Source organism: Cinclus cinclus, chromosome 1, assembly GCF_963662255.1.
Source record: "Cinclus cinclus chromosome 1, bCinCin1.1, whole genome shotgun sequence".
Lineage (NCBI taxonomy): Eukaryota > Metazoa > Chordata > Aves > Passeriformes > Cinclidae > Cinclus > Cinclus cinclus.
This window is the reverse complement of record NC_085046.1, coordinates 31363396-31385102: the sequence shown is the minus strand read 5'-3', so window position 1 is coordinate 31385102 and position 21707 is coordinate 31363396. Positions and strand designations below refer to the sequence as shown.

Sequence of the window (21707 nt, the reverse complement as noted above, 5' to 3'; positions counted from 1 at the left end):
GTACCTTCCAAGTGGAGGGAGATGGAGTGTGCTTGTGGTTGCCTCAGTGTCAGGGAAATGCCACCTGTCACTGGAGCCTGTTGTACCTGGTGACAAGCAATTGTGCAAGGCACAGAGAGGGAGTCTTGTGAGTTTGGTGGTTTTCTTGGTCTTGGTGTATGGACTGTGGATCTCCTGGTAGCAGGGTAGAAAAAGAATGGTCAGTTTAGTGTCATCACTAATTGGGGGGAGGGAGGGGGGAGGATCTTGCTTTCAGTATAATTTTGTTCTTAATAATTTAATCTACAAAGAAACCTATCTATGTGCTCCATAAACTCTTCAAGACCTGGCCAGTTGTGAGGCAAAATTAAGTTGATCAGGAATTTATAACAGGTTTTTAATTCTGCTACAAATTCGTGGTGTAGACATTACTGGTACAAAGTAACTGTACTGTATCTCATCACAGTTCTAAAACGGAGGCTGTGTGATTTTTTTTTTCTTTGAATGAATTAATCAGCAAAGCTCCTATTAGATGAACTACGACATCAAAACACATAAACTGTGCAGACCAGGTCAGTGTTCAGAATTTCATTGCAACAGGCCCATTTTGGGGAAGTATAAAACTTGTCTTTTGCTACTTTGTACAGCTGTCTTCCAAAATGGCTGTAGGTGAAAAAGAGCTGCTTAAGACCTCATTGTCTTGCATTGTGCGGTAAATGAAGCAGGCATCTTAACATAATGGTCTTCATCAGGAAAATTGCTAAATCAGACTATATATACACTGGATATTTTTGGAAATATTTTGTTACCAGCTTGGAATTTAAGCTAGGATGATACTGATGATGTTTGGAAATTAAAGCTCATTACATCTGTTTTCACCACAGGAGGAGAGACCACATCCTGTTAAATGTCATATGACTAATTAAGTTTTTACAAATAACGACTTAATTGCAATTTCTGAATACTTTGCCATGGTGGTGTGATGCAATAGTCATTTCTTGGTTAAACTTGTGGGTTACATACATTGTTTCTTGGTCGTGCTTATGCTATTTCATGATTAGAGGATGGGTTTTCTCAGGGAAGATTTTCCCAGGAAAGTTAGAATCTTGGATTCTGGTCACTGAATAGAAATCCAGACTGAAAAATTTCTGCAGAGTATTTTCTGATGACTGCCAAAGTTAGTCTTGAAAATATAGAAGGATTTGGTTAAATATGTTTAGATTACAGAAATCAGTTGATTTTGCTAGTAATTAATGGAGGAAGTGGTACTTCAAGGTTGAAGACTGCAGACATTGCATTTTTTTGGGAGCAAGGGGGTAGGTGGGTTTTGGTTTTCCCCTTATGAAGAAGAGGAAAGAAATTCACTGAGAGACATCAGAAATCTCTCAAATTATTTCAGTCTAATAAAATTTGACTTGAAAAGCAAGGACTTAGTCACAAGGTTTGTAGTTATATATATACTTTTTTTTTGTGCCAGTACCTTAACCATGAGGACTTTGATGTATACTACTGCATGCTTACCTTTTTATCATTTTATCTTTTAAATTGAAATTGGAAAACATTATTAGTTACAAACAACAATTGCAGTCATAGGGGGAAGTTTCCCATCAAACTAAGCCAGCGTAATGGCTTGTTACTGCTGGAAAGTGATGCTGCTGCCATGCTTTACTGGTGGTGTAACTCTTCCACCTCTTGCAGCATCAGCTTGGTTGTGCTAATCTCACCATCAGCTGTTAAAATACATGGAGGCACTAGAGATGCATGCAATCTCATTCAAGCAGTTGTTCTCTGCCAAAATTTAGTGTTTACACCAGAACTGGATAGGAAATAATACTGCAGCCTGGGAAGTTGGTCAGGCTGAAATGTTGTCCACCTTTTTTTTCCTTAGATGTTTCTTACATAGTGAAGTATGGTTAGAAAATAGAAAAATGGTACTTCAGAGATCATCCCTTACCTCCCCCCCCCTCTTTTTCTCTTACAGATTACTTCAGTATTGGGTTGCATTCTGTCTTTTTTGGTTTTTTGGGGGTTGTTTTGGGGTTTTTTCTCTCTCGTCCAGTATTTCAGTATTCCAGTGTTACAGCAACTGCTCTTTGGGATATTTTATTTCTCATCCTAAGCACTGTTTCTGAATACTGGGGGCTTTTCTTGAGTAGTGTATAATGTATGCATGCTTTTCAACATAGCTTTACCTTCCTTCTTAGGGAATTCAAAATCAGGATGAAGGGAGCTGGTAATCTGTGAAGCATTCCAGAATCTCAGTGTGAGGTTAATGATTAAGGATGAATGGAAATGTGGGGAAAGGCTAGCTGGGATGTGCAGGGCGAGGCTGGTCCTGTACAACAGCAGCCAAAATGCTGTTCTGGTGGGTAATTCCCTATTTTTTTAGGTAATTATTAGCAGGTCTTTTTTTATTATTATTATTTGGGTTGTGTTAGTGGGAAGGTTTTGTTGTTGTGGTTTTGGTTTTTTGAGTTTTCTTTGCTCAGTGAGTGGGCTGTCAGTTAGGAAGAGCTCTCTTCAATAGAATTGTTGAGGCATTGTTGCTGAGTGTAGTTAGGACTGCTCACTTTGACTGTCGTTCTAGGTTTTTTATGTGTCTGTGCTGGTCTGCCAACTAAAATAAATGCCTTTGTGTGTTTACTAATGTAAAATAGTTTCTACACAGCAAACTGGGAAAAGGATGATAGTTGGTTCATTTGAGAGGCCCTGTAACATGCTCAGCCATGTTTAGGTCTTCTCTGATTTCATCTGAATTCCCCACTGCAAGAACTTATGTACCAGAAACACCAGTGAGTGTTGGTTTCAGCAAGTGGTGCTGCTCCTGGGAGCAGTCCTTGAAGTTGCCAGTGTGACAGGAGATTGATGGCCAGCAAGGCAGCTGCTGCATTGAAGGACACTCAGATCTGTGGAGGAGCCACAGGTGAAATAATGGCAGCTCAGTGGCACCATCAGGGATAACACTTTCCTCCAGGAAGGACTTGAAAGTTGACCTCCCCACCCAACAAAAGTAATTGCTCATCTTCTGCACCCTAAAATGTAGCAGCATTTACATATTTACTAGAATTGCAGTCAGCCTGGGGTAGCCATCAGCTGAACAGTGCTGGTTGAAGTGTCTTGTCTGTCAGTTGCAAGGGATTTTAGCACTGAATCTTGCACTATTTTTGGCATTTCAGGACATCAGTGTGATTTTGTTTAGGTGCAGTGTACATAGTAACTGTTGATGATCTCAGCAACCACTCTGCTGGGAGAAGTGAAACCAGGAGATGCCTTTTCTTTTGGTCAGTTTTTTTTTTTGTTTGGTTGGTTTTTTTTCAGTTTTGTTTTTTTGTTTATTTGTTGGGTTTTTTTCCTTTCTTTCTTCTCTGTTTTCACATAGTAGTTGGGTCCAGTGTGGGATCCACTTTGGGTCTTATAGCTATTACTGGCATAAGAAAGGCCAGAAAGGTCTCTGGACAAGTGGTCACTAAAAGAAAAGCCCTGTGAGAATGTAAGCAGTGAAAAGGCTGAGCCAGGCTTTCTTATGTTTCCTGGAGCATGTGCCAGGACAGTTAAAGTAGGATCTTATGTGCCGTTAGAAAACCCTTCACCACAGACCTCTTCAGAGATTTCTTTGAGATCTCCTCATTCCTTCTCCAGATGTTGCTCAACTTGGGATGACAGTTTTACCATATTGGGCAAAGCAGTGGTTTGGTTTTTTTTTTTTTTGAGCATCTTGAGATGTGAGCAGTGGGTGGACTGGTCACTGTTTTGGCATCCCCAGTGGTGAAATGCATATGTGGACAATCAGATCACTTAGAGGAAGAGGAGAGTTTGCTGGCATCCTTATCCGCATTCCAAGGCATGCCTTTCATCTGCGCATCTTCACCACTGTGCCAGAAGGAAAAGTGAGGGTAATTAATAATCTACCATTTTTAGGGGCAAAGCTTGAGGGCCTTCTGCTGCTTGCATCCCCTGTGTGGTCTGAATTCCTCTGAATTTGGGTATATGAAGTACCTTCACAGCTACAGTGCTGCAGATGATGCAGCCAAGGAAGTTTCAGTGGTTTGGTACTCAGGCTTAAGTACTGTTCTGTTTTGGCTTTTTTTTCCCCACACACGTATTCAAGAATATGCACTCATGGTATGTGGTTTGTCCATACTAGTGAAATATAAAAAACAGATGCATGTTGCTGCATTGCTTAGCAGCAATATGTTGATTTATATTGCTTAAGGAAATAACCTAATTCTTTTTTCTTCTCTTTGGGGTATGGGCCAAAAATGTTTAACCAAACTTGGAAAATTCCCCTGGATGACAGCAATAAAACTAATCAGAGGATAGTATTCATGTCAAAGTGGTTAAGGTGGTTGTCTCACCACTTTATTTGTTTAAAAGAGTCTATTTGACTTGTAAGATCCTTACAGTTTTATTGGGTGTCCCTTATTAAATATAAGGCACTTGTCCATTTGTTTCTCAGGAGCATTGATATCTTGTTCATTCTTAAGTGCTGTATTCAGTGCATCTGGTTCCTTCATAGCCCATTTTAAGAATTATATGGTAATCAAGTTGTCTGTATGTGTGTACATATGTGCTATGTAGAGAACTGGCCCAATTATGCAGAGAGGTTCTTGAAAGTGGTTATTCTGATCATTGCAGGTATTAAAAACTGGATATATTAGAGTGCTGTAGTCTTGTTTAAAGTTCACGGAGGTTATACAAGCATTTTTTTCAATATTGGCTTTTATTTGTCCTAAAAAAAAAAGTCACAAATACCATCTCTCAAATATATAAAACCATAAGCTATACAACAATTTTTCTGGGTTATGAAAGTATTTTTTGTTGAATACATATTAAATAAGTTTATATCTGAGTAGTACCATTAGAAAGGAAATTAAATACATAATTTGTTTAAATTATTTCTAAATATTGAAAATATAAATAAGAAATATTAAAACTAATAAATATTTTAAATACAATAAATAAGTTCCTCTAAGGAAATAGGAATGTATATAGATGCAAACCATTGTTACTATTTCTTGTTCTTAAAACAGAACAACACTGTTATCTGCCACCTGACAGATTTGTAACAAAAGGATTGTGCCTGAACTAAAACATTCAGACACTGAAACTCCTGGTGTTTTTCAGATAGCGGACAGCCCTCACTGTCTTCTCCATAAATGAAGTAAAATCTCGGAGGATGAGATGGATGGTGATTTTCTCTGTCCAAGCCTTAGTAGACTTCAGCTTTGTGTGGAGAGATTCCTGGGTAGCTGCATCTGGGATGATCACTTCTTCAGGATTGATCACCTGTGAAAAAGAAAATATTGAGGGGCCTTGGTTAAAACATTGTCACTGAGCCTGTTGGAGAGCATCTGTTTGTATGTTCCCAGCCTGCTGCATATCCACTCTTTCTGTACTGCAGACAACAACCCTCCCTGGATCTGTGCTTCCCTCCGGTCCTGCTTCTGTGGAGAGGTGTGTGAGGAATATTGATGCTACAGTTGTGTAGGAATCTCTGGGCTATACTGTTGGTTCTGGTTTGAATGCAGTCTCTGGCACCACGGTCCAACAGGCTCTGAGCAGATCAGTGCCTCCTGATCACCCCTCCTGCTCTCTGGCAGTCATGTAGTTGGTTAGGTAGGGAGGTGCTGATCATAGTTTGTCCTAACCTGTACTCCATCCTGAGTCATAAGTTAATTAGCTGACATCGGAGTACTCTCACATTTTGTAGCAGATTAAGTTTCCAAAGATGTCAAACTTGTTTAGCTGCTTAATTCTTTCTTTCCAGGCATTTAGTCACACGTGAGAGACTAATTGTCACCAACTTTCACTATGTGAGAGCATAACTGCAAGATGAGTAAAAGTTATTTATCTAATGAGTTATTTATCTAATGCTGACTCACAGCCCTTGCACCCAGTACCTAAAGGCCTCTGAAGAACCTCTCCCAAGTCATTGAGCTGTTTTAGGTGATTTGGAGTCCGAAGTTCCAGCAAGGTCTGCTTAATCCTGTGTTTAGGATCTCTCCTACCCTTTAACAAGTGACAAAGAGATTCAAACCTCCTTCTGGAACATCGTTTTTGTGAAATATAAGAGAGAAATATTCTTCCTATCCAGACTACTTGGGAGTGTGTTCTGATCACACAGTTTTCCTGGTATGCCCAGCTGCTTGTGCTCTGTTAAAGTCTGTATCTGGATAGCCAGGCAGGTATCATGCTGGTGGATCTGTTTAACCACAGGTGATGGATTCTGGCTTTGCTGTTCTTGCCTTAAATAGCAGATTTTTCTCTCACAAAGAAAAACTGCCAACCTGAAGATAAAGGCTTTTTCTCAAAAACTCCATAGTTTCTACAAGTGCAGGTTTTGCTTTTGATCACTGTGTTTAATTCTGCCTGTTTTGATTATCTTGGTCAAAAAAAAAAAAAAATCCAAAGCCCCATATGCAACCCAAAGAACCTAGTCTCTCTCAGTTATGAAGCAAACTTTCTGCAAACTTGTGTATCAAGCTGGAAGCCAGTAATCAGTCACTGTCTTATGACAGGACTATTATTCTCAGCTAGCACTGTGTGAAAAAGGCAGTTCAGCTTCCTTTCACATAAAGAATGATGGGCATAAGTAAATATGTTAGGAAAGGTATGGCAAACACACAATACACAATAGGCTTTTCACATGCTGAAAATTGCCTGGAAGGAAATAATGCCCCAAGACTTCTGCAGTCCTTACCTGGGTAATTTTTAATCAGGCAAATGGTTTCCCCAAAGACAAAAGGAAGTGTTCATATTAGGGATAATTAAAATAAGCAAGAAGTACAGGAATCAAGTGAATTTTTGAAGTTTGATCTTTCAAAGCTCTCCAAAACCTGAAAAATGTCTATCAGAAATTAATAGGATTTTAGTTTACCAAATCAAGAGAGAAATGGGTATTTTTATGAAATAAGATTTTTTTACAAGCAAAATGTGTTTTTCATTAGGGAGCTGTCTGGTATATTGACAGCAATATCTCAGTATACCATACAGCTTGGCTTACAAGTTTGGAGAGTTTTAAAGAAAAATAATACTGTAAAAATAAACTTGGCTTTTTTTTTTTAATGTGGGCTTTTATAAAAAGTTGCTGACTTCTACTTCTCAGTGGGTTCCAACATTAGAAGGGGCTGAATTGCAGTTCTGCAATTAGAAACAAGCTCCCTGAGAAATATTTCTATCAGCCAGTTTAATATATTTGTTCTTAAAACAATGATGCATATAGTTGGTTTGGAAATTATAAATAACAATAGAAAGTAGGAAGAAGAATTGTTTCTTCAAGAAGAGAAAGCAAAACTTTGTAAAACCTCTAAGTCATAAGGGTAAGATCTGAGCATAAGGAACTGTCACCTGTTTTTTCAAGGAACTGAAACATATCATCCTCTATTTCTAACTTCACATCAGTATTAAGCCACAAAATTGTCAGAGTGAATTTAAAACCAACTCACCATCTTTCTTATTGTACGTGCCAGGTGCTCTGTACTATAGGATAGCGATTCAACATTTTGGTTTTCACTAACAAAAGTTTCTTGTATGTATCTGAGGTATGTCTGAAATGCATAGAGCCCGCTGGAGATTTTTCTCAAGCATTTATCCTGAAATGAGAGAAAGAGGAGAAAGTCACTTAAAGAGTTCAAAATGCCTTGATCTCAATGCTATGTGCAGGTTAGCAGATGCTTATGTAGTGTGGAGGTCAGGCCAGAGCCGGCACAAATCTTTGGGTCGACTTCCACAGTTCTTTTGAGCAGGCAAAACCTGCCCCAGGTATACAGGATTAGACCAGAAAGGAGAGCGGTTCCTTGCCTCATTGAAACCGGCGAGCAGACACCCATCTTTCTCCGTCACCTTGGGGAGGTTGAGGTTGTTGCGGAGGAGCATTTCCATGCTGTTCTGGCAGACGCTAAACTTCTCGCACATCTAGGGAGAGACACGGAGAGGTTTGGTCGCACTTTGTCAGGAGGCAGCCGCGGCCGGGCCGGGCGTGTGAGCGTGCGCGGGCCGGCGGTGCGGCCGTACCCACCTCGTCCTGCAGCTGTGCGGCCCGGGCGTGCAGCAGCTGCGCCAGCCGCAGGCAGTCGGGCAGCGCCGCCCGCCGCGCCGCCGCCTCGTCCAGCTCGGCCTCTCCCGAGGAGTCTCCGTGGGGCAGCGGGGCGGCGGCGACCCGCGGCACCAGCAGCAGCAGCAGCAGCAGCGGCGGCGGCGGCAGCAACGCGGCGCGGAGGGCGGGCGGCCGGCGGCGGGCGCAGCTGCGGTCCCGGGGACACTTCATGGTACGGCTTCTTCTCGGCTTCGGCCCCGGCCCCCTCTCGTCGGCGAGGCTGGCGGGTTGAGTGAGCTCCGGGCATCCCTGAACGTGTATTTATTGAGGGGGCTTCGAGATTATTCATGGCCTGGGAAAATCCGGCATGAGAACACGGGGGGTGTGTGCTCACGGAGCGCGCCCGGCTTGACAGGGCTGCTCGAGAGCCGGGATTGTGAAACGGGCCGGCGCGGGGCGGGGGGGGTGGCCGAAAGCGGCCACCGACATGAAGTAATCGCTCTCCGTAACTCCCCGAGGGCCGGGCTGCCCTCCGCACCCACCGCCGCTCACCTGCCCCGGGACCGCGGGTTACCCTCACTGGCCAGCTCCAGCCGCGCAGAAACTCTCGGAAATCACACGTGCCCACCTACCGGGGCAGGCTTATCAGCCTCCACACCTATGTACACGCATACGTTATACATGCTATATGCTTCCGTGTGTTTTAATATTTTAATGTGGTTTGCTGTTTCATGGGTTTTGTATGATGTGTATGATTTATCTCTGTATTTTAGCTATTTTTGTTATTTGTATATGTGAAACTATACAAATAGTTTAGGTGCTGGGTAGTACAAGTCGCAAGTTGCCTCTTTCTGAGTGAGCTACATGTGGGTGGGATTAAATACATCAAGTGCTTTAAATGGACCAAAGCGAGCTCCTATGGGAGGGTGGCTGCAGGAAATGCCACGAAGTTCCCTGTTATCTGCTGCTTTATCTCTTTCTACCTACCTGGTAGCTATTGCAGGAATTTTAACCTTTCAGGGGGACTCTTCACCCGGGGCAAGTGTGCGGTTCGGCTCAATCTTGCAGCATTGCAGGCTGAGTCAAGCTGTGTAAGGCATGCTGACATTGAACTTGTGGAATGTCTTGAACTGATTTGGGCCAAACTGCCTTTTTTCTTTTTTTTCTTCTTATTTTCTTTTTTTCTTTCCTTTTTCCCCCCCCTTTTTTGTGGTGTTAAATCGGTTATGTTTTCTCACATAAGGAAGACTGGAGTCTGCATTGGGAACTGCTAACAGGAGAGTACAAAGTGGGGAGAACAGACAGAACATGGAGCATAAGAGAGGTGTTAGAGACAATACAGAAACTGAAAAATACCCCAGATACTTCTACTTTATTATCTAAGAACAGCCTGTAAAGAGCCTCAGGAAAGAAGCAGGGTACTACTGTTTTTTATTTAACATCTCTTTCTGCCAGTAGCAGAAAAGCAGCTGTGGTAATTTTGCCCTGTGGAGAGATATTAGCGATATTAGAGAAGTATTGTGTTCCAAACTGGAACACAAGTGTGAGAGAGCAATTTTCAACAGCAGCAATCCATCTCTGCCCAGGTCCCCAAGTGCAACAGGGGGATATTGCCAGGACAGTATCTGCTGTAATGTCAGATCTGTGGTGTTAGGCATAGAAGAAAGCAAGCAGTATGTTTGACTATTATCAGTGAAAAGATCAAACTGAAATGTGCTAAAGGATTAAAACGGGCCAGATGAACTCGTGCCTGGTATTTGCTTTTGTATAACCATCAGAGGCTTTTGTATAACATCAGGGAGGGAACTCCTGCCTACCTCTTTTTCCGCTTGCAATAGCACATGGATGTACATGTCTCAGGGATTTCCTTCCACTGCCAGGCGACTCATAGGCTGCTCTTTGTAGACAGTCAAACTTTCCCTTTACCTAACCCAAGTGAAAATACTGTTCTTTAAAGGATGAAAACTTGGTAGAAGGTTGTTTTTCCTTAATACCTTCTCAGCAAGCATTCTGTAATTTAGTCTTGTCTGTAGCTCTGTAATTCTTAATTTTGTAAACTTATAAGTTTTATGAGTTGTTGTATTCTCACTGTGTCATGGGAGTCTCTGTTCCTTAGAAGTTTTCAGAGAACATTTTTGTGCTGATCACTGTTACACAGTCTTGCTACTGTATAACTGATAGTGTTACACAGCCTATACACTACAGTGTATAGTTGCATCTGCAGAGAGAAATAAAAGCAGGTTTCAACAGTTCCTCATTTAGAAGTCTCCAAGCCTTCAGTTATTGTTTTCTCATTTTGGGGTTTTGTTTACTTTTTTTATATGAATGTCCATGTGACTTTTCAGAAGTACAAAGTATACTTACATGCTCCAGTGAAAGGTGCTCATTAATGGTTTAGAAACTCTGTTTGATAATCTAGGACAAAGAGTAGCATTCAAAGGAAGAAGGAACTGGAATTTACACAATAGCATTAGAATAATTCTATTGCTTTGGACAGACAGTTTCTTATGGAAAATGGCTTATTTAATTGGTACTGTACATAGAAGAAATACTTTTGCATGGGTCTATCTATAATAATGGTTAAATTTTGGGGAGGGCTTAAAGGAGATCTGCACTGCATTACTAATTAGTCCGCACTGTACTACACTGGATTACACTGATTCATCAGTAGTCACGTTACTCAAAAATTAGTAAACCCTGAACAAGCAGCACTTGCTCATGAGTTACCTACAGATCTGCCTGGTACTTAAAATGTAGGAGTATTATTAGTGAGACTCTAAGGCATAGTTTCTAGAAGCCAAGGAATTTCTTTCTGACATAACATCTTTGTAATACTGCAGATTACTGTTCTTGCATCCTTTTGTTTTTATCATACTTAATTTCACAACAAACATTTTATTAGTTGTTATTATTATTTTTATTATATTTTTGTACAGTGTACAAACTTTTTTTTTTCTTTTCATTTAAACTGTCAACAGATGGCTGCATCCTGGTATATAAAAACTTCCTAAGGTGGGATTTCAGAAATTCTAAGTGTTTAACCAACTTTTTCTTCTGTCTGAGAAATGAACACTACTACTGGAGATTTCTGTAGGAACAGAGGGACCATTTCTGAACATTGTAAAAAAGTCTCTTCTTCTCTGATTGTCACACATGAAAATTGTTTCTGGTTCCAGTCAAGGGTCAGTTTATAGCCAATACAAGATCACTCCATGTGTGTTTTCTAAGACCAATACAATGAGTACAACTCACTGACCCATTTTGGAAAAGGTTCTCTTTCTTCTGGAATTGCTTTGCCTGGGAGCAATCCTGTGCCACTTTTGCTCTTGATAACCTGGGAGATTTGCAGAGAGGAGCCTGTTTTCAGAAGTGGGTGACACCAGCATGGAAATGCTATTGCCACCGAAGAATTCAACACACTGCAGAGCTGTCACAGTCCAAGCTTGTCTCCCCTCTTCTGTCAGCCATCAGGCACATATCTACAAGGAGCCCTACCATGGGCTGGGGAAAAACCCAGTGCCACTGGCAGCAGCAGGAGACCTTGCTTGCTGAGTGTTGCAAGTCAACATAAATGGCATTCCTAGATGGAAAAATAAGGTATTTTAATGAAGTAGAATTATTAGGGTTGCAATAAGTTCCACTCTGATCTGTGTGTTTGGTTTGACTGTCTTCTTTCTAATAATCTCCACTATTTTACAGTAGTAAGAAAACAGTAATATTTATTTGGGGATTATTACTTAAAATAGTACTGGTAGTAAGAGAAGAAATACAATTGAAAATGTGGTTTTCTATGGAAGCATTAGATTGTTCGTGAAAGAAAATACCAATTGTCAGAAGTGGGATCATGACAATCTCTAAGCAAGTAACTTCCAAATATTTTGAATGAGAAGGAAAGCTGATGTCTGGTTCCCGTGACATATTTTTGAATTCCTCAAAGCTTGTAACAAGAGAACTTGAATTCCTACAGATCTTGTAAAGAGTGTCAGAGTTCTTTGTAATGTTAAACCAAGCTGCCCTGTGCTGTATTTGAAGTGGACAGGTTGAACAGGTCAGTAATACCCTGTGTTCACGTTTCTCATAAGCAAACATTGCTTTGACAAGCTGCATGTCACCAAAGAGTGCTGGTGCATTTGAATAATGGCCCATCACTTTTGCGGCTTGGCAAGTTCTTTGCTTTGCTCTTAGTTGTTTGCCAGATAACTGCAAAGTTGTTTGGGGATTTCTGGTTGAAAAATTTTAGGGATTGCTCATTATTCTTTCCTAAAGGAAGACTTGCATCATTTTTAAACAAGAGTAAGATGTGCAGTAAGACTTGATTTTTTTTTTTTCTTGAGTGCATCATGTGCAAATACCATGAATTTCCTTGTCTTAAGCTGAATCATAGGTTTAGGGGGAAAAATTTTACTTTCCTTTAATTTATGTCCTGGTTTTCAGCTTTATGTACTTAATGTCAAGAAGATTAATACTGTGGTCTTCTCTAGTCAACTTCCAGCAGAAAACAACTTCCAGCCAGGCAGTCCTAGGTGAAAGAGGTCCTAAATATAATGGTTCTTGGGGAATATCTAAATGCTACAAGACATATCTAATGCCAAATAGACACATGTCCTTCAAGTCAAAATGATTGCAGACATTTTAATGCTGGAATGGGAATATTGCGGCACCTGGAAAGAAGGTAGCTGTTGGTCTCCATCACACCACAGTGTGCCTGGTGGGGTCAGTGGTGCCCCTTTAAGGGCTGAATAGGACACCAGAGTAGAGAGCTGGCCAAGGCAGAAATACTGGTGGCCTTGTGTCTTTCACGAGCAGCATGCTGTTATCTGGCTTGCTTTGTGAGCATCCCCCACGAGGACAACACACTGTTTTGACAGGAATCCCATTTTGTCAGCATTGTATTTTGAATTATTGTGGGGCTGTACTTCTAAAAAAAAACTCTGTCTGTTTTCAAACATTAATTGACTGTAAGTTCCACCTATGTTTAAGGAACTTCTGAGTTCCCATTGAGTTTCCTTTCTAAGGATGAAAGGTGAAAATTCAAAGAAGTTATATTATAAAGAAGAGTGAGGTGCTTAGTTACCAGAGAAGATGACAAGAGCTGAAAAGGGAACACAGTGAGGAGCCTGAGTGTATGAGAGGTACTGAATGGTGTAAGTATTTATTTTTATTGTTTGCCATTTTTAACATGGTACATTAGATGTAGATTGTGTTTTATAAAGCATTCAATAGGGGGGTTTTCCCTCCAAGGAATTTGCTCAATGCCAAAAGAAACTGAAGGGTGTCAATGTTTGTAATAGCACTCATGAATGCATACTAAGTCTAGCTGACCTCAGTAAAGAGGATCCATTTCATTCTGAAATAAAAGCTCATGTGTCGTTCCATGAGACATCTGTAAATCTAACTATATTTACCCTTGTCCATGCTCAATGTTTTTGTGCCCATAATTTCCTTATCAGACTGTTGACTCACTTGATTAGACATTTAGCTGTGCATTCTCTTGCATTGTCATTCTGTTTTTCCTGGTGATTGCTGTTCTGTGACTTTGTAAATTACCTACACATAAGCCAAGTCACTTAACAAAATTTTTATGTTTTTTCCTGGAAAGCAGCAGTTTCTCTCTGTAGTGAGAACAGCTGTTGGGTGGTATCACTGGTTAAAGTGTAACTCCATTGTTGGAATGAGATGCAAGGCTTCAGTACATTCCTTTTGGGAGATAACTTTTCACTAGCACCTTATATGTGTTGGAAGTTTCTCTTAGCAGATGGATAACTGGAAAACCAAAGTGCAGAGTGCACCTTCAGTAAGTGTTGTATGCTTTCATAAAGCAATTATGAAATTAATTATCCTGTAGTGACACAGTGAAGCTGCTGTGGAGTTTGTCACTTTGGTCACACCATTTTGTTGAGAAATCGGAATATCACTACTCAGAAAGTGCCTTACACATTGTGGGATTTGAGTCTTTCTTCCTTTCTGGGTGAGTTCTAGCAAACTTCTTTATCATTCTAAACTGAATTTGTGAAAGGGAACCTATGGTAGGAGCCCTTTCTAATTGCATGCTAGCACACTATAATAGGATTAATAGATTGTGCTGGATCTGTAATATTTACTCCTCCTACACTGCTGCTCTTGAAGCAAAAGTGTCCTGGGGCCAGGTTAGCTATAAGGACTTTACTCCCATCACCAGAGGATCTGAATGGTCTAGGTCCAACTAATTTTTTCCTTCAGATAGCCAGTTAGATGGTCTGATGCATTTTTGTTTAGATTGCTCAACCAGGATGTGGGAGATGTTGAATCATATCCCTTCCTTATTTAAATGGATTATGAACCCAGATTTACTCCTTTACAGGAAAGTCTCCCAACTCCCAAGATGAATATTGGCCAAGATGTTTTTCTATCCCTCCTCTTAAAGTAAACCATTTTTTTTGTCAGAAAGAGAAGATCAGGAGCCTGTGTGCCACCTCAGTGGGTTGTCCTGAATTTCAAGGAAAGTTTGCTCAAATATGTAGTACAAAAAATTCAGACCTTGGGCAGAAATAGAAAGTGATTTCCAGGGACACTCTGACCCAAGAGCTGTTGAGTAAGCCTGGGCAGAGATGAAGGCCTCACTTCCTCCATGGGCTGCTTTTTGGAAGGAAGAGCTGGTTTCTGTGGTGAAACTGAGGAGGATTGGGTGGCAGGTTCTCCCTAGCAAAGGGTCCTGGCTACCTGGGAGTCACACCTGCTTCCTGAGGGGAAAAAGCTTCTCTCCCTGGAGTTTCTTTTTGTAGTGGTGCAAGAGCTTCTCATGCAACACACCAGCTCTCACATAGCCCTTCTTTGGCAGGGGATGTGTGTGTGCCTTGCCTGGCGGGAGAACACCACAGCTCTGCCCACTCTGGTCAGGTGCTCCTCGCTGTGAAGTCCCCTGGTATCGCTCATCAAAAATGCGACTGTACTCAGCTTCCCCTGCTGATGTTAAAGTTACGTGCGAGACCAGAAGTTAAAAATAAAAACCAGAAGCAGTCAAGATGAACCACTCTGATACGAAACCATCCCCTTCCCCCAGCCCTTCCCTACAGCTGTAGCATAGACCTACATCCTCTACGGATGCAGCTACGTGTGACAGTGGCGTTTTAGATGTGGACAGGGAACTTGTTGGGAATCTCCCTTTGTACTTTAGCTTAGCATCGTCAACCATCTGCTGCTCTTACTTAGATTTTCATTGTTACTCACAAATCTTCAAATATTGAGATCTCTATGGTCTACTTTTTTCTGATACTCCTTGCCTGGACTTTTCAGTATTTTGAAAGTGCCTAGACTTTCAAAACATGCCTACAAGAAGGCAACAAGGGGTATTGTCTTTATTCCCTATGAATACAGGAACAATTGGCAAACATGAACAGAGAGCAGAGTTATAGCCATTTTTAAGGCAGGGTAAATTAAAGTCCTGTGTTTCATTCTATACTATTTCATTATCTGTTTGCAATAGTCTATGCACTTTTTCTTGTGGGAAATTCAATGTTTTATGCATTTTGCAAAATTACGACTGGGTACCATACAACTATTTAGTGAAATCTGCTGCTTTCTGCATAACATTTAGCATGTAATAGTTCCACAACTGTTATAAAGTGATACAGAAACACAGAATCATACATTAGTGTGCTGACCTCAGGCTTATTTATTATTCAAATTTAGTTTAAAGCTCTTTCAATGAACCCTGCTAACTCCTGGGTAGTGGGGACATGCTACCAAATGTGTACAAAGATGGGAAAGGTGCTACCAAAAAATAGTGTCACTGCTAGTCTATAGTCTGACTTCTGCCACAAGTCACTTTTTCTCACTTCCCATGTGTTTCAGCACTGGTATTTGAGCTGTTATGTCAGACTAGGGAGGGGGTCTAGATGGAAAATAAGACACCAAAGGAATTTAATGGTTTTCATTAGGATCCAGTCTGTGATCTGAATGACTGTCTGCCTGCCTGAACAGTTGTGTCAGTACAATGGAGCAAGATGCAATGCCTGACTCCTGAGTATCTCAATGACATTGAGTATTGATACTCAATGACAAATTAATAAAAATCACTGTGGTTTTGTGTTGAGCATGAAAAATGTTATACCTCATCTCAAAATAAATTTCACCTCTCACACCTCCAAAGCAGTGCACCTGTTTGAAAACAGATTTAAAAAGGAGAAAGTTTTAAGACGATGTGGTCATCACTTCTTATTAACAAGCAAAACTAGTAGCTAAAGTAAATTTGAATTCATGGGGACTTTTGTCTCCCCATCTGCCTTCAACTCCAGACAATATTTAGGGTAAATTGTTTTTATCATTATTATTAGTCCCTGACTGGTCTTTTTGGTCAACTCTACCCTCTTGCCCATGGAAAACCATTGCACACGTTTTAAACTGTTGTAACTCCATTGATTTTGGACTTCAGGTGCCTGATGAAAGAGCAAAGAGAGTCATGCAGCTGCATGACCACTGTCAGTGCATGCTTTGCCATCTGAATGGGTAAGTCCACAGCTGTCAAATTTTTATGCTATGTGATGGTGTTGCAAGACCCTTTAGACAGCAAATTTCATGAGCTCATAACCCCTGGAAGCACAGCTTTTGAAAGGAGCATTGATGTGTGGACATACGGTTTAAGCAGAGCTCCCAGTGCTCCTGTGTCTACAGAGAACATCTGCAGAATAAAAAGCCTGCAAACAGTCAGGAAAACAAAGCTGACTTTCCTGGCTTATTACAATGATGAAAAAAATGGTTGGAAGCCTCCTTTGACATTTCTAGAATTTCATTATTTTTTGCTCCATGTTTCATATCTTCCCTATTGTGTTGCCTATTGAGAAAATTTTAATAAATAATTGCAAGGAATCAGTCACAGGGGTAATGAAAATATCTGCTTCTCAGAAGATCAGTGTCACAGAGAGGAAAAGTTGTTTTTAAAACTTTCTCAAAGACAATGTAAACTTACTGTAAGAGAGTGAGCTCAATGGCAACATTTCTATTGAATTTCATTCTGAAACTGGCACTGTCTTATATATATTTCCTTAAAAGGAAAGACAGAAAAAGTGGGAAATAGGTTCTAGCACCCCTCCAAAAATCTGTATAATTTGTTCACTCTCTTCAGAGCCAGAGATCTTCTCATCAGGCTTTGAGGAAACTCTTTTAAAAGCAGTACCACCTAAACCAAGGCTAGCATTGTAAGAAATATACTAATATTTTGAAATATCACAAAGAGGAAAATAAGTCAAATTATATCAGAAAAGGAGGAATTACTAGTTGCAAGTATTAGATGACATCTGTTTGAAATCCTTTGCTTGCCATTGACGCAGGACACTTCTTTGCCTGGGGATAAAGTCACTCTGCCTGTTCTGCTACTTCTCCCTTCAAGTTGGTCACTTAAGTAATCTTGGTGTAGCCTGGAGTAACTCTTCTTACGGTGTGAAGATTAAATATTTTCAAAGTACATGATGGGATTATTATATTTCATAATTCCAAAATGAAGTCACAGGTTTCCTGTAGTAACAAGCTTTTTATTTTGAAATAGATTTTCTGTGGCCATTTGCCAGAAGTGATGCTTACTATTAAAGATTTTGAAATTGATTACTTTTTCTAATTTGAAAAAAAGGTTGTAACACTTCTAATTTGTTCAGTAAAGGCCTTTCCTGGAATAGCTCCCCCTGACATCTGTAATCCCACAGTCCCTTGATACTTCTGAAGTTTGCTGTTAGTTCCCTACTGATATGTATATTTTTGTATCCTCACCCTCTCCCCTGCACCTAGTTTAAGCTTCACCAAATGTGTTTTCCCCAAAATCTCCTTTCGCCTAGGCTGTTCCTTTTTGCTGTATTGCATGTGATAGGCTTCCTTTCAGTCTTAAAACAGCATCAGGCTACAAAGTATAGAGAATTTTAGGCTTTGATCAGGACTGAAAAAGCCATGGAATATAATTTCCTCAGATAGCCTCAGACAATATTTATTTTCCTGATAAAGCACTGGTGAAGTCTTTTGGAGCAGCTAGTCTACTTTCTGCTCTTTCCTGTTGTGTTTTTCACTTTTGCTTCCTGCTTCAGCATTTGAAGCCTGTCATTCTCACCAAGAATTTATCCAGTACAAGGTCACATGGAAAGCAAGTACAAGCCAAGGTTACTCTGCAGCCTTGCAAAGGAAATATCAGCAAGTTTTCATCATCTTCATTTTATTCCCTTCAGTAATCTGGAATGCTTTTAGTAAATTGTCGGTTATTTAATCGAAAATAGAAATAGAAACTAAATAGAAAATATTTCCTTTTATCTGTGAACGCTCTAAAAAATCAGGAGTGGCTCCTGGCATCTCCAGATTGTGGGAAAGCTGTGATAGCTGCTCAGATTTTTTGTCTTGACCACAAAGTATATTAGGAATGAGAATCTAGAATGGGGTTTTTTGGTGCTAAAATGGGGCATATTTAATGAGGTGGCTATTTACAAATTGAATGGATATTAGGTGACATGTAAGTGATCACTGCAGGGGACCATTGGCTCATGATGTCACTTGCTCTGGAGCTCGGTGATGATGTTACACCTCAAACACAAATGTCCAGGGGAAGGGACTGCCGGCGTTTCCACAGGGCCTCGTTGGTACCAAGTGCTGCCACAAAGCAGATGATTCAGAAGCCACAGGGCAGACTTTCTGAACCACAGCTCCTGATGTCTGTAACGTCATCCTCAGTGACACAGCTGTCCTCTTCATGATGTGAAAAAGGAGCATGATTTCTTCAGCTATGCCCGATGCCTCCACTACAGACAGCGCTGTGCCACACTGTGGTGCAGTGACATGTACCGTATGTCAGCTGTAATGAATAACAGGAATGAGCTGATGCCAGAGGTGGCTCCTGCTCTGGAAGGGGAGAGAATTCCCACTCCTTGGGTTCGAGCTTCCTTGGGCTGATTCACAGCAAAGCTGCTGAAAATTCCACGTGGCATTTTACAGCCTCAAAGCAAGGGGAAGCAGCTCCTCTCCCTGCTGTGGGACTGAGAGCACAGTGATCACACTCCTCTCTGCAGAGGGGAAGCTCTGGCAGAGGGATGGTCTCCAAGGTAGGTTTCAGTGCTGGCTATGGAAGGAGCCAGAGCAGGCCTTGGGCACTTCCCATGGCCTGGAATTGTTCCTGATTGTTGAAGCGTCCCTGTTTGTGTATCAATCTCCCCAGCTCCTCTCACAGGGTTATCTGAGGTGTGGAAGAACCACAAACAGCTGCTTAGCCCACATTTCTGAGCCAGCCCCTGCACACCGCTGGTGGCTGCAGTGGGACAGGTGAGGATGGCCGCTGGCCCTTCGTCCTTCAACAAAGCTTTTTTAAGGGATGCTATTTAACTTCAGCACACAAGGATCTGGCAGATGTCATTACCTTCCTCTCAGGCAGAATTTTCTGCAACATGGCAGGGTTATGTTAAATGTTTCCTGAAAATAAATGAAATGAGAACTTCACAAGACTAAGCAATAGAGCACCAGGAGAAAAAAACCATGCAATATCCTGGCACATAACAACATGTTTAGGCATAGTAAATTATGTGTTTTACATAACTAACATAGTTCATTCCCATTACCAAGAACCATTCACTTATGCATGGTTTGTGTAATTTCTCTCTGCTGACGTCCAACTTTCCAGTCTTTTACATTTTATTCATTACTGTTAGTTTACAGTACTGACAGATTTAATTTTTGACAATTCATGTGATATAGTGTTTTTCCTAACAAATAGCGGTACCCACAAAATTCAGCTTTAAAGCTAAATGTTGTTATCATTGAGCTGCAACAGAAGTTGAGGATATTGTTGTTGGCAGTTTTTTCTCATGTGATGTTTTAGGTGTTTTGTTAATAAAGTTTTTGTAAAGGACTTAACAGATGAAAGAGTAAGGTCTGTTTTAAATTACTAGGATAAAATTTCAGAATTAGGATGCTTGTAGTACATTTTGAGCAGAGGATCAGGGATTTCATTCATGACTCTATCTGAACTTAGAAAGTGAAACTGTTTAAATGTGGAATATTACATTACATCTTGTTTTAAAATCTATTTCTACATGGAAATTCTTTAAATATCACAGGATAGAGTTTTGCTACTTCAAGAATTGTTCAATAAAATTGAGGGGATGCCAACAAAATGCCTCTTATTGACATTCCCCATATTGCAAAACTATTTTAGTTATGGGTATTGTAAAAGCATTGCTGGTAATTATGTTGCTGGGAATTGTGATTGAAAAGGATAATACAGTGGGGATAATCAGACATGTCACAGCAAAGAAAGGGATTAGAAGGAAATTGCAGTCTCTCCTTTTGCTGGTTAACTCCTCATTCATGATTTTGCCTCTTCTCATAAATTTTTTTCCAGCTAGTACCTCCAGAAATGAAACTGCAGAGCTATTGCAGCATTTTGGATCTCCATAAATTAACAGATAAGCTCTGACAATAGAAATATAGTTTAAGAAATTCCTGCCTTCACAGTTATTGACATGGTGCCAACTATTGCACAATTTGTGTCTGTTGTGTGTTTGTTGCATGCTTTGGGGATAATCATTAGTAAATTTGGATCTCAATCATTTCATTATCAATCACAGCCAACCCAGCTTCATGAGAGGAAAGTCCTTCTTATCAAAGCTGATTTCCTTTATGACAAGGTAACGTAGTTGATCAAAGAAAGCCAGCTGATGTAATCCTTTCGGAATTCAGTAAATCTTTCAATACTGTTTCTCACAGGATCCTTTTGCACAGAATGTCCAGCACACAGCTGGATAAACACGTCATGTGATGGGTGAGCAACTGTCTCATGGGTCGGGCACAAAGGGTTATAGGGGATGGGGTGACATAAAACTGGGAAACTCTCACCAGTGGGGTTCCACTGGGCCCCATCCTTAGCCCTATGCTCTTCAACATCTTCATTTATGACCTGGATGCAGGACTGCAAGTTCGTGGATGATACAAAACTGGGGGGAGCTTCAAAGGCAGGGAGACCCTGCAGAGAGGCCTCAACAATTCAGAGGCCTGGGCAATCACCAACCACATGAAGGGCAACAAGGGAAAGTGCCAGATTCTGCACCTGGGATGGGGCAACCCTTGATGTGTATATAGACTAGAGAATGAGAGGCTGGAGAGCAGTGTCATGGAAAGGGACCTGGGGGGCAGTGGCAAGGTGAACATGAGCCAGCAGTGCCCTGGCAGCCAGGAGGGACAACCCTGTCCTGGGGTTCATCAGGCACAGCATCAGCAGCCAGGCAAGGGAGGGGATTGTCCTGCTCTGCTCTGAGCTGGGGCAGCCTCACCTCCAGTGCTGGGGGCAGCTTTGGGTGCCACAATGTAAGAAAGATTATAAATTATTAGAGAGTACCCAAAGGAGGGCAGCAAAGATGGTGAAGAGCCCTGAGAAGCCATATGAGGAGCAGCTGAGGTCACTTTGTCTGTTCAGCCTGGAGAAGAGGAGGCTGAGGAGGGACCTCAGTGCAGTTACAACTTCCCTGTGAGAGGAAGAGGAGGGGCAGGCACTGATCTCTGCTCTGTGGTGGCCAGCAACAAGGAATGGCCCAAAGTTGTGTCAGGGGAGATTTGGGTGGAATATCAGGAAAAGGTTCTTCACCCAGAGGGTGTTTGGGCACTGGAACAGCTCCCCAGGGAAGTGTTCACAGCACAAACCTGACAGAGCTCAAGAAGCATTTGGACAACACTCATGGGCATGTGGTGTGACTCTTGG

General features: G+C 41.2%; 1 protein-coding gene across 1 annotated transcript; it reads right to left on the bottom strand.

The window, feature by feature from the left end:
* Positions 1 to 5073: 5073 nt before the first annotated feature.
* On the bottom strand, positions 5074 to 8245 carry IL6 (interleukin 6). Its single transcript, XM_062501816.1, has 4 exons — positions 7997 to 8245; positions 7780 to 7893; positions 7425 to 7571; positions 5074 to 5265 (listed from the first exon to the last, which is right to left on the bottom strand). The coding sequence occupies exons 1-4, from the start codon at positions 8243 to 8245 to the stop codon at positions 5074 to 5076; spliced, it is 702 nt and encodes a 233-aa protein (XP_062357800.1).
* Between the last annotated feature and the right edge of the window lie 13462 nt (positions 8246 to 21707).